The sequence below is a fragment of the Moschus berezovskii genome, chromosome 1 (assembly GCF_049115385.1).
Source record: "Moschus berezovskii isolate FMDL1 chromosome 1, NW_MosBer_1.0, whole genome shotgun sequence".
In the NCBI taxonomy this organism is placed as follows: Eukaryota; Metazoa; Chordata; class Mammalia; order Artiodactyla; family Moschidae; genus Moschus; species Moschus berezovskii.
The window spans coordinates 20,551,426-20,563,939 of record NC_142460.1 but is presented as its reverse complement, the minus strand read 5'-3'; the positions used below and the strand labels follow the sequence as shown (position 1 = coordinate 20,563,939).

General features: G+C 47.7%; 2 protein-coding genes across 3 annotated transcripts in view; both read left to right on the top strand.

Moving 5' to 3' along the window:
* The window catches only part of IFNAR2 (interferon alpha and beta receptor subunit 2), a 32,329-nt gene extending 30,662 nt beyond the window's left edge, over positions 1-1,667 (top strand). For both annotated transcript variants that reach the window (XM_055421256.2, XM_088835759.1), the window contains exon 9: positions 112-1,667. In XM_055421256.2, coding sequence (XP_055277231.2) covers positions 112-846 — 735 coding nt within the window. In that variant the 3' untranslated portion in view covers positions 847-1,667. The remainder of the gene's footprint in view (positions 1-111) is intronic.
* Positions 1,668-2,642: 975 nt separating this feature from the next.
* The window catches only part of IL10RB (interleukin 10 receptor subunit beta), a 29,322-nt gene continuing 19,450 nt past the window's right edge, over positions 2,643-12,514 (top strand). Inside the window, exons 1-4 of the mRNA XM_088835761.1 lie at positions 2,643-2,829; positions 5,364-5,487; positions 10,313-10,470; positions 11,960-12,126. Coding sequence (XP_088691887.1) covers positions 2,781-2,829; positions 5,364-5,487; positions 10,313-10,470; positions 11,960-12,126 — 498 coding nt within the window. The 5' untranslated portion in view covers positions 2,643-2,780. The remainder of the gene's footprint in view (positions 2,830-5,363; positions 5,488-10,312; positions 10,471-11,959; positions 12,127-12,514) is intronic.

Genomic DNA, 12,514 nt, shown 5'->3' with positions numbered 1-12,514 from the left:
CCTTTCCATCTCTGTGCAGTTAGTTAACTCCATTACATTTTATGATGTCAAAAAGATAGAGAACAAACACTCAGGATTGATCATTCTTTCTCTCTTTTTTTTTCTTTGAAGAATTTTTATAAACTGTCAGTCTGGGTGTTTCCCGAGCTGCCTCCGTTGGAAAAAGTGGCTACTGTGGAGGTCATTCACATCAACAGGAAGAAGAAAGTGTGGAATTATAATTATGACGATGAAAGTGACGTCGAAAACGAGGCAGCTCCCCGCGTAAATTCAGATGGTTACACCAAGCACGGACTAACGGGCAGGCTGTGTCCAACTTCCACCACCTCAGCCAGCTTGGATGACTGCAGCTTGGAGGACCGCAGAGCCGAGAAGCCGTACCTGCCTGAGCCCAAGGGGGACGCTGAGACCCCCATGGCACCAGGGCCCGGCCCCTGGCAGTCGGAAGGCACAAGTGGGGGCTACCAGACGAGAGGAACTCTGCGGCAGGACCCCACTTCCGAGGAGGACAGTGAGTCCACGGAGGGGTCTGAGGGCAGAATTGTCTTCAACGTGAATCTGAGCTCTGTGTGCGTGAGAGCCCTTGAGGACGACAAGGACTCAGAAGTCACCGTAACGTCCCCATCTCGTCCAGGAGAGACAGTCGTGCTGGAGGACCTCAACGAGACAGAATCAAGCCTTTTGATGGCCAGTGAAGAAGCGACACAGCTGCCCTTCCCCAGCCCCTCTATGGAGTGCCGGACGCCCCAAGATACTCCTTCTGATAAAAGTGACACTTCTGAGTCAGATGTTGACATGGGGGATGGGTATATAGTAAGACAAGTGAATCTAAAAAAATTTAATTAACTTGGACACATGCTGCCTCCGGGCCTCACTCCCCACCCCCAGCACCTGCACTGTTCTTTTGGGGTCTCCGAGTGTTCTCCCTGGGGAGGAGTAGGAGACTGGTGATGTCATCTATGCAAATTCTCACTCTAGGGAAAGGGGAGGTGGGAAACAATATTCTGCTATTATTCAGTGCATTGTTTACCTGTGCAAGGCAATTTGCCTTGATGATGCCATGCCTGTTCCCTTTCCTCTCATGGATGTCTAATGATTCTGCATTATGTTTCCCAGAGTAAAAAAACAAAGTTCCCTGTGGTTTTCAGGGGATGTTCCAGGGCCCTGTAAGATTTCTGGGAAATTATTAAATCGGGTCAGTGTGGAGTAGGGAGAGAAAAGGAAGACATTCAGCAGGGTTCATAGCAGGAACAGTCAGCAGTGGCTTTCCCCCCCCCACACAGGCTTGAGGAAAGACCAGAAAAGCCACAGAAAAAGAGGAGGGAGGGCGGGCAGTTAGAAAGCAAGGACACGCATGAGGAAACAGAAGCACATGCTCTGGGTTGGGATTGGAAAAAAAGGAAGCCCCAGCCAAGTCTGGGGCACCCCTAGATAATATTGTGTCGCCTACACTCTTGAGAATCCAACTCTCAGCCCCTGGTCCAGCTCCCCTCAATCTGAGTGAGGAAGACGGACACACACACATAACAACTCCGGTGCCAGACAGGTGACTAATAGCGAAACATTTGCATAAGGGAGAGGGACAGGGTCTGTCATATTTTAAGGTATAATTTTGTACAGTGGTTGATAAAAAATAAAACGTATACTTTTTAATATAAACTTGAAAATGTCTCCACATTTGTTTCTTATTAGACAGGAGATATATGCAGCAGATGTGTAGTTCTGCTGGCATCTCTGGGTTACACAAAACTCCCTCTAACTACTTCCTGGCCTCTGGGAGCCAAAGGGACCTTCTGCCTCCCTGAGCTCGTGTTCCTGTGGAATATTCTAGCGACAGAAGTCAGCCAGTGTCTTACATCACCTAGTACTTACCCTGCTCTGGGTTTTCCAACCTCACCACTGCTATTAAATAACACATTGAAAAAGAGGAAATTACGCCTTTGCCAGTAGTCTTGTGAGAGAAACGAGTCCGGTCACATAAATGACTTGGTTTTCTGTTGCCGCTTATCGGTGGGGGAAGAGGGGAGATATGGTAAAGAAGATCCTCTCAAGCTAGATTTGCTAATGGAATGCTTTAAAATCAGTTTATTTGCGGGGGAGAGGAGATCATAGAGACCTCAACTGTTCACTGGAGAAAATTTGGGGAATCCTGTATAGTGTTAAGAAAAATCATTACCACCCTTAATCCCACCATCCAGACATCAACTCTGGGTTGGCTCTGTGTTAGTCTATCAGTCGTGTCCGACCCTTTTGAGACCCTACGGACTGCAGCCCCCCAGGCTCCTCTGTCCATGGAATTCTCCAGGCAAGAATACTGGAGTGGGTGGCTGGCCATGCCCTTCGCCAAGGGGATCTTCCTGACTCAGGAAGCAAACCCGGGTCTCCTGCGTTGCAGAGTCTTTACTATCTGGAGTGTATTCATTTAACTTGAGGGCTCCTTTCAAAGCATGCATTTAATGTAATCGGGTCACTGCATGTACAGTTTCGCACCCTGTTTTACTAACGGTGTTTTCCACTCACCCGCAGGCGAAAAGTCCCCTTTCACCTCTGTTTCTGCCAGTCAAGCGGGCGACAGCGGCCTCCGGAGCAGGGCGCGCGGGGCGGGGCCGAGCGGGGCGTGGCCTCTGTCGCCCCGCCCCCCGACTCCCGGAAGCCGCCTCGGAGCTGGCAGGCGGGCGCTAGTACGCGCGACCCCGGCGTAGGGGTCGGGGGTGCGCCCGGCGCCCGGCGGCTGTCCGCGGGGCTCCCTCTGAGCGCCCTCCCGGCCTCCCGGCGCGACCATGGCGCGCAGCCTCCGGAGCTGGCTGGGCGGCTGCCTCCTGATGTCAGGTGAGGGGTCTGCGGGGAGGGGACGCGGGTAGCCTCCGGGGCGTCCGCTCGACCGCCGGGGCTGCCCGCGCTGGGACCCCGCCTCGCCTGTGGCGCTGCGTCCCGACTGGAGGAAGTGCGCTAGCGAAGCGGGAGGCGTGGCTCCGACGCCGGGCAGCGTGGACCCCCAAAGACGACCCCAGCCACCCGCAGCCACCCGCCGGCTAGCGCACCCCCAGAGGCGCACTCGGAGTGACTTAAGTTCCTGGGCGGGCCGTCAGGCCCCGCACTCCAAGATCTGAATTCTGCCCCTCAACCCCGACAGCTCTAGGGCTTCTGAGTTCTAAATGCAGTGAAACCTTTCCTGTCCTGCTCCAAACTGCCTGTGTGTGTGTTAGTCACTCAGTCGTGTCCTACTCTTTGCGACCCCATGAACTGGGGCCCGCCAGGCTTCCCTAGAGGTTCATGGAATTCTCCAGGCAAGAATACTGGAGTGGGTTGCCTTTCCCTCCTCCAGGGGATCTTCCCGACCCAGGGATTGAACCCTGGTCTCCTGCATCGCAGGCAGATTCTTTAGGACTTGGGGTACAGGGCAGTCCTCTAAACTGCCTGCCAGGTTCAAATAACACTATGGATCCCTCCTTCCTTTCTGATGAACTCATCCTGGGTCTCCCAGGATCCCTCATTCTCCTGTTTCCCTCCCACCTATATCAGGTGTTTCTCCCTGGGATTCTCCACCTCTGTCAGACTTCCATACAACCAAGCTCATACCCAGCTCTCTTCTCTCCTTCTCCTACACTACCCCTCTGGGGGCTACCAGCAGAACTTTGGCATTAAACACCAGCTCTGGGCTTCCCTGGTGGCTCAGATGGTAAAGAATCTGCCTGCAATGCAGGAGATCCAGGTTTGATCCCTGGGTGGAGAAGTTCCCTTGGAGAAGGAAATCACAACCCACCCCAGTATTCTTACCTGGAGAATTCCACGAACAAAGGAACCTGACCAGCTGCAGTCCATGGGCTCCCAAGGAGTCTGACACTGTGGAGGGACTAACATTAACACTGGGCTTCCCTGGTGACTCGGTGGTAAAGAATCTATCTTGCCAATGCAGGAGATGTTGGTTCAATCCCTGGTCAGAGAAAATCCCCTGCAGTAGTAAATGGCAACCCACTACAGTAATCTTGCCTGGGAAATCCCATGGTTAGAAGGAGCCTGGTGGGCTACAGTCTATGGGGTTGCAGAAGAGTCGGACACAACTTAGCGACTTAACAATAACAACAAGGGCTCATGACTTTCAAATTTCTATCCATTGGTGCTAGTTGGTCCGGCGGCAGTTATTATACTCTTCTCTGTACTTCTGTGTATGTTTGGCATTTTCTGTTAAAAAGTTTAACAACTATTTCTATCTCTAGCTCAAATCTACCCTCTGTGCCCCAGGCTTATTCATCCAGCTGTCTCTGACATTCCTATTTATGTATCCTTCAGTATCTCAAACCTAATGAAATCCTAAAATTGTTGTTTTTGTTCAGTCGTGTCTGACTCTTTGCAACTGCATGGACTGCAGCACACCAGGCTTCTCTGTCCTTTGCTGTCTCCCGGAGTTTGCTCAAACTCATGTCCATTGAGTCGCAACCATCTCATCCTCTGTCGTCCCCTTCTCCTCCTGTCTTCAATCTTTCCCAGCATCAGGATCTTTTCCAGTGAGTCAGTTCTTCGAATCAGGTGGCCAAAGTATTGGAGTTTCAGCTCCAGCAACAGTCCTTCCAGTGACTATTTAGTGTTGTTTGATTTCCATCCCCAGCCCCAGTCAGAGCATCAGGTGCTTAAGCAGGGAATGGATATTAACATCTACTTCTTCACACCAAATGTATCAGGAAGTCTAAAGTTTATACATCTGGAAATAGATTTAAAATCTACCCCCTCACATCTTTCTGTTGTTGTTTTAGTCACTAAGTCATGTCCTACTCTCTTGTGACCCCCATGGACTGTAGCCCACCAGGCTCCTTCTATCCATGGGATTTCCCAGGCAAGAATACTGGAATGGATTGCCATTTCTTTCTCCAGGGGATCTTCTCGACCCAGGAATCAAACCCACGTTTCCTACACTGGCAGGCAGATTCCTTACCACTGAGCCACTTGGGTAGCCCTCACACCTTTCTGCTGCTGCTGCTGCTGCTAAGTCGCTTCAGTCGTGTCTGACTCTGTGCAACTCCATAGTTGGTGGCCTACCAGGCTCCTCCGGCCCTGGGATTCTCCAGGCAAGAGTACTGGAGTGGGTTGCCATTTCCTTCCTTCACACCTTTCTACCACCACCCAAATTCCAGGTCACCCTCATCCATCCCCGCTTCTCTATTGCTGTCCTTCTCTCCTTAGCAATTTCTTCTCTTCAAATACAGTCCAGACTCCTCAGCACCGCTGAAGTGTGTCTCCCTCTCCCACAAGCCCATGTGAAGACTTTGAGCCATAGAGTACATGATCTGAGTATTGGACATGGTTATTTTCTTGGACAACTATTTTGAGAAAGAGAGTTGCTAACTTTTTTCCCTTTATGATTACAGCATTAGGAATGGTGCCACCTCCTGAAAATGTCAGAATGAATTCAGTTAATTTCAAGAATATTCTACGGTGGGAATCACCTGCTTTTTCCAAGGGGAACCTGACGTTCACAGCTCAGTACCAAAGGTAAGTCTGGGCCGCTCTTGGCAGGAGGGCACCAAATGATGGTGGCCTTGGCAGGGCTGGTCACTGGGCTGGACCAAAGAGAGAGCCTGACTGCTGTCACCCAAGTGACCGTAACAGCCCAAGGAGAGCATTTCCCCTGGCCTTTTTCATTCTGTCCCAGATTTCTTGTGAAAGCTCTGTTCCCTGAAAACAGACAGTAAAATCCTTTCTCCTGTTTCTTGTGATGGTTCATGGTATGACAGACATTTTAGCCTATAGATCTTGGGTGTCACCAGCCACCATCGCAGCTTGCTACATTGTGAACTTATCAGGCTTGTCACTGTTGATGTTTTTTAAGAGAAAAATGCCAGTGATGAGACCATCTTCCAGTTATTAAAGTAGTATTGCTGAAAATGAGAGTGTTAGTTGTTTAGTCATGAACGACTCTATGCCACTCCATGGACTGTAGCCCACCAGGCTCCTCTGTCCATGGAATTCTCCAGGCAAGAATACTGGAGTGAGTAACCATTCCCTTCTCCAGTGGATTTTCCCGACCCAGGGATTGAACCCAAGTCTTCTACGTTGCAGGCAGATTCTTTACTGTCTGAGCCACCAGGAAGGCCCAGAGTAGTATTGCTCGATGTCAACAGTTTGTAAGTGGGAACTATCCAAGAAAACCGAGGTATGCAAAGCAGGCAGGAAGCCCCTTGCTAGCTTACCACCCACCCGCCTAGGTTATAAACTGCATACCTCAGTGCTGGGGGGTGATCATTTGCATAATGGGTGCCCAGCCACTCTGAGGTTGTGTCCTGAAACTGAATTGTAAGAGAGCTGCTGGCTGTTGAAAGCTGTCTCCTCTGAAGACAGCAGAGGCTTAAGAAGGAAGGCTGAGTGTCACCCACCACTCTTACCTCAGCGATGCTCCGAGCTCCCAGGACCTGCCCTCCCTGTCAGTTTCACCCTGTGCCGGGCCTGCCACCATATGTCACAGGCTGGGCTGCAGGTGACGCATCTTTGTGTCAGGTGCAAAACAGCAGCAGGAGGCCAAAGGGCAGTGAGCCGCACACCTGCTTCCCGTGTGGCTCAGAAACAGACTAAGGCAGATACAGTCCTTCAGTGAGCCGGGAGGGGGTGCAGACACGCCCTCAGTGAGCCGGGAGAGATGCGAGTCTCAGGTGCTTTGATCCTACACTTCTCGTTTTACCAGCATATCCAGAGCTTGCTGAGTCAGAAGAAGGAGAAAGATAAATACATTTTGTTTACATTTTGTTTTTGACTTTTTAGTTCAAAATAATTTCCAAGTAACAAAACATTTCAAAATATCAAGTATAATGCAGAAAACTTCCAGATAGCCTACTGATTGCAGCCATGAAATTAAAAGACGCTTACTCCTTGGAAGGAAAGTTATGACCAACCTTGATAGTATACTAAAAAGCAGAGACATTACTTTACCAACAAAGGTCCGTCTAGTCAAGGCTATGGTTTTTCCCGTGGTCATGTATGGATGTGAGAGTTGGACTGTGAAGAAAGCTGGTCGCCGAAGAATTGATGCTTTTAAACTGTGGTGTTGGAGAGGACTCTTGAGAGTCCCTTGTACCGCAAGGAGATCCAACCAGTCCATTCTAAAGGAGATCAATCCTGGGTGTTCACTGGAAGGACTAATGCTAAAGCTGAAACTCCAATACTTTGGCCACCTCATGCGACGAGTTGACTCACTGGAAAAGACTCTGGTGCTGGGAGGGATTGGGGGTAGGAGGAGAAGGTGACGACAGAGAATGAGATGGCTGGATGGCATCACCGACTCTGTGGACATGAGTTTGAGTGAACTCCGGGAGTTGGTGATGGACAGGGAGGCCTGGCGTGCTGTGATTCATGGGGTCGTGGAGAGTCGGACACGAGTGAGCAACTGAACTGACTGACATTTACCAGTTTTTAAAGTCTGCCACAGCGTCTCTGTCCTACGTAATGCCTTCTGCCCCTTGATATTTCATTGTGTGTTTCATAAGAGCAAGGATAACCTTTTACATCACTGCAGCAGCAACATCGCGATTTGACAGTTTCACCAGTGATACCGTCCTGGCATCTCAGTCCATGTTCCAGTTTTGTCAGTCTCCCCGAGGACTTAAGACCGGTCAGCCGGAGACTTAATTTTTTCTCCTGCCGTGTATCTTCTAGCCTTGATTGGTTGATTTCATCTCTGTGTTTTCTCCACTCTGTCTTGATAGCTCTGGGGTTTTCGTTGTGTAAAATTAACTTTTGTCTCTGTCTCTCTTTCCCTGTAGTGTATTTCTTATTCTTCTGTTCTTTGTTTATCTGCCATTGGAGTAGAAGTGTTTGGTTTTAGATGTTTGTCTTTTAGATGAGAGCTGCCAATAACCAAGAGGGGAAACCTGGATTCCAGTCTCCTGAGCATAGACGTGCAGACAGAGCTGGGCCTCTGCTGGGGAAAACAAAACATGCACTGGGTGTGGAAGAAATTTGACCCTGAAAAATGTGTTTACCATTCTATGGCTCTAGAAAACATTTGGTTAGAATTCAGCCTGAGTGGTCACACAGCACAAACTGTCATTGTCTGTGTGCATTGGATAGGGGTGGCCACGGGTGGGGCTTCAGAGAATGTACTGGTGATTTTAATATGGAAACATCTATAACAACTAGGTGTAAATACAGGGAATAGATCATATTAACTACTTAATGGAAAGAAAAATATGTGTAGATACTATTAAAAAATGACCTAATGAAAGGGAAGTCACTGCAAAATAACTGTTGAAAGACTCTGTGTTCCGCTCAATTGATGCATTAGTTTAAATGCATGGAATAAATGGCCACATGTAGGAAAACCCCCTTCAAGGAATGACCCCTGGATTTTCCCAATGATGGGATGTTAAGCAGCCATGAAAAGCTGATTGATTGAGAAAGTGTTTGTGGCCTATTAAGTGAAAAAAGCAGACAGTAAAAAAGCGTAAGCCCAGTTATCTCTGCCTCCTAAGAGTGGGGTGGAGTGTGCGGGTGGCGCTCTGAAGTCAAGCAGACCTGGGCTCCATGAGCAAGTTTTCCACCCCTGTGCCTTGTCTGTAGAATAAGGGTGATGTCATTTCTGCCCTCCTGCAGTTGTGAAAATTCAGTGAGGTAATGCTGTTGAAATAGCACACTGCTAGATATGCTTGACAAACATTGATTGTTATTATTTTTATCACTGTCACCTTCATTGTCACCTCTGAGAGCAGCTAGATTGTTTTTGGCACCAAGGCAGGAAGGTGCCAATCAGACAAAATTCTTACTTTTTGCAAGACAAGATCCTGGATTTCCTTATATCAGGTAGCACTGATTATAGTTCTTGAGGCTATTGTGAGGTTAAGTTTCATCCTTTTCCTTCCACACCATGTTTCTGCCACCCTCCCTCTGGGTGTTGGCCTGGAGATCTGAGGCCAGTGAGTATTTTTTATAATTTTTCCAGCATGATTGAGCCATACTCGCATATAGGGCATTATTTGAAATCGTTGTGATATACCTATTTTGGCTAATGTGTGTATATCGACATTTCACAAACTATGCCCCACAACTTTCAGAGATACATGATCAAAAAGGAAAGCTTTCTCGGTCAAATATGTTGAATACTCAACCCCTTTTTGGAGAAGGCAGTGGCAACCCACTCCAGTACTCTTGCCTGGAAAATCTCATGGACGGAGAAGCCTGGTAGGCTGCAATCCATGGGGTCGCACAGAGTCAGACACGACTGAAGCGACTTAGCAGCAGCAGCAGCAACCCCTTTTTGGAAAGACATGTGCTCTGAGAAGTTCTGTTGACAAGAGACATCTATTCATGTTTCACCTCATTTTTGCCCCAGGTTTTTTGACCATGGGATGGATTATTTTTGAAGTGTCTTAATGATACATCAAGGATCATTAAGGTCCCATGGAGCACAGGTTAGAAAATGCACATATGCAATGACAACCTCAGAGAGACTGAGGTTAGACCTTGTTTTGCTGAAAGTTTTACTTTCAGGTTCAAAGGATTTGTTAACAAAAGAAACCACTCATTACATACAGTTAAACAATTTCAATACTTAATAGAGGATTATTTAACTTAATTCCAATATACAGTCATGAAGAGAAAGAGAAACGGTAGAAAATAGTGTCAGCACGTGCATCACCAGATTGGGCCAACCGACATCGCAATTAAACATCCTTGGTTAATAGTCATCTGGAGTCCCAGTTGGGAAAAGGTCCTGGGTAGTGTGTGCACTCCATGGGTTAGACTTCAAATTGCAGTTTCGGAGGCTCCTGACTATAATCCCAGGCCAAAAACTGATATCATCAGTTTGCACCCAAAAATGTAGCTCTCGTTTTACTTTAATATTTTTACGATGCTGTTTATTTTATCTTGTGAATCATAGGATTTTGTTAAACCCCGGAAGTGGTTGGCCAGACCTCTAGGAGCTCCCTGGTGGCTCAGCTGATAAAGAATCCGCCTGCCATGCGGGAGACCTGGGTTCGATCCCTGGGTAGGGAAGATCCCCTGGAGAAAGGAACGACTACCCACTCCAGTATTTTGGCCTGGAGAATTCCATGGACTGTATAGTCCATGGGGTTGCAGAGTCAGACACAACTGAGTGACTTTCACTTTCACCAGAAGGTCAAGAATTCCATGATCCAGTCCCTTTCTTATCTAAACTGCTGCCTGACTAGCTGTGCTTATGAGCAGGCGTGGAATCCAGGCAGTGTCCAAGCAGGTCAGAAGCAAGGTCAAGGTCCTACTTTCCTGCTTCTGAAGCCTGAACAAGACTTCCTCTGTTTTAATTTCCCAAATAGAATTCTCATAATTTTTTTTTCTTCTGATTTTGTAGTTACAGGAAATTCCAAGATACATGCACAAGTATTTTGTTGACGGAATGCGATTTCTCAAGTCTTTCCAAGTATGGTGACCACACCTTGAGAGTCAGGGCTGAATTTGCTGATGAGAGTTCAGACTGGATAAACGTCACCTTCTGTCCTGTGGATGATAGTAAGCCGCCTCAGTTTTCATCTCATTGTAATGTCATCACCCTGCCTTGATTATTTCCCCCTTGGTTGGCCCATGGGCAAAAATTCTTTGAGTGCCCACCAAGTAGATGGCCTTGGATGAGGAACAAAGGGGTTGTAATAAAGAGGCCTGTGACCTTAAGGAAGTGTGTGGGAGAGACAGGCCAGGATCAGCATAAGGCAATAAACGTAGTACAGGTTTCTGCTCCTGCACTGAGCAGATGTACCAGTCCCTGACTGGTTCCAAATCCTATCTTAGGGCCCATTTATGGACGTTCTCTTTAGAAACTGATGCCGAATATCAGTAGATACGCAGTTTGCCCCAAGGTCACAGGGGCAATAAGCCATCAGCACAGCAATTCACACCCAGGCTTCCTCTGTGCCAGGGCTCTCCGTAGTGACTACCCCGTGTCCGATATTTGCCTCTTGAAGTTTATATGATGGGAGAGTGCTTCAAAATGTCACGTGAACCTATTTATACTTGCTTTGGTAAAACACATGATGGATGAACTTATCTGGTCTTCAGCTTCTAGCAGAGTAGAAACAGGGTAGAATTCTAACGCAGGCCTATTTGCAGCCCCCCCCAAATTTAACAGTCGCTAGACAAGAATACTGGGTATAACTCAAACAGCATGATTTCCAGGGGCCATTCATGATTCATTACACAGTTCTTATTGAGCACCTTCCGTGTGCCAGCACCTACTGTGTGCTGAAGCTACAGCGGTGAACAAGACAAAAACCACTGCCCCAGTGAAATGTACATTCCAATCGGGAAGACAGACGATAAATAGACAGATACATATTTTATGACAGATGTGACCGTGGCTCTAAAGAAAATAAAGTAAGATGCCAGGACAGGGAGTGGTGGGAGTTGCTCTTTACACAGCATGGCGAGACAGTTCTCTCTGAGGTGGCTGTAGTTGGCCAGAGACCCAAATGAGGTGAAAGAACCCATCATGTGAATGTCTAGTAAAAGAGCTCTGGGGAGAGGGGAGTAGCTTCAGACTTTGTTGGAAAATGTATTTGTTGGAAAGTGGTTTAATTATATAGGTTAAACACTAAAAATAGAAATACCATCTCTTGTTTCCAACCCAGCAATGGAAATAAAGAAAACTCAACCCAACCAAAGAAAATAAAAATAAAAGGGAGGTGGGGGAGGAATAAGCCATTAAAAACAAAAACAGCAGTCTTTACAGAAAACACAAAGTAATGTAGTTGGAGTAATTGCAGATATATCAGAAATCACAATAAATATAAAAGGACCAGATTAATAAAGGCAAAGGTAAAAAGATTTTTTTTTTTTAAGAAACAAAATCTAACTGTCCTTAGCCACATGAGTCAACATCACCACAGTGGTGTATCAAGGACAGGGTATTTCAGTAGCCCAGTTGGCTGCCCAGTTGCGAAAAGTAAATGTTGATGTTTTTAACATGTGAATTTTGATTGTCACTTTGCTTTGTTCTCGTCCTCAGCCACTATTGGACCTCCCAGAATGCAAGTAGAAGCACTTGCTAATTCTTTACATATGCGTTTCTTTGCCCCAAGAATCGAGAATGAACCTGAACCATGGACCATGAGGAACATTTATAACTCATGGACTTATCATGTGCGATATTGGAAAAATGGCTCTGATGAAAAGGTAAGTGCGGCGAGTCACGCGCATTGCAGATGTCAGCTCCCTGTCCTTTGCTCAGCACTGGCTGGAGGCCATGGTGATGGAGAAAAGCTTTTCCAGGTGGCAGCACCTTACGATCCAGAGGCTCTCAGGCCTGGTCCCTTGAGCTCCAGAAGCTACCCGTTCTGGGGGTGACTAGTGTGTCTGGTCACACTTCCTGGGCTTCAAGGGTAGACTTCCTGGGTGCTGGTGCAGGAGAATAAGCCTTTCTACCCCCAGAGGGAAATTGCTGGAGAAGGCCAAGCTGACTCAGCAGCTGGCTGGGGGAACTTGGGGTCACCGGAATCAGGTGGCCAGTGAATGACCACTGTTCCATGGCATGAGGCCCCACATATACCACAGAAGAGTCAAG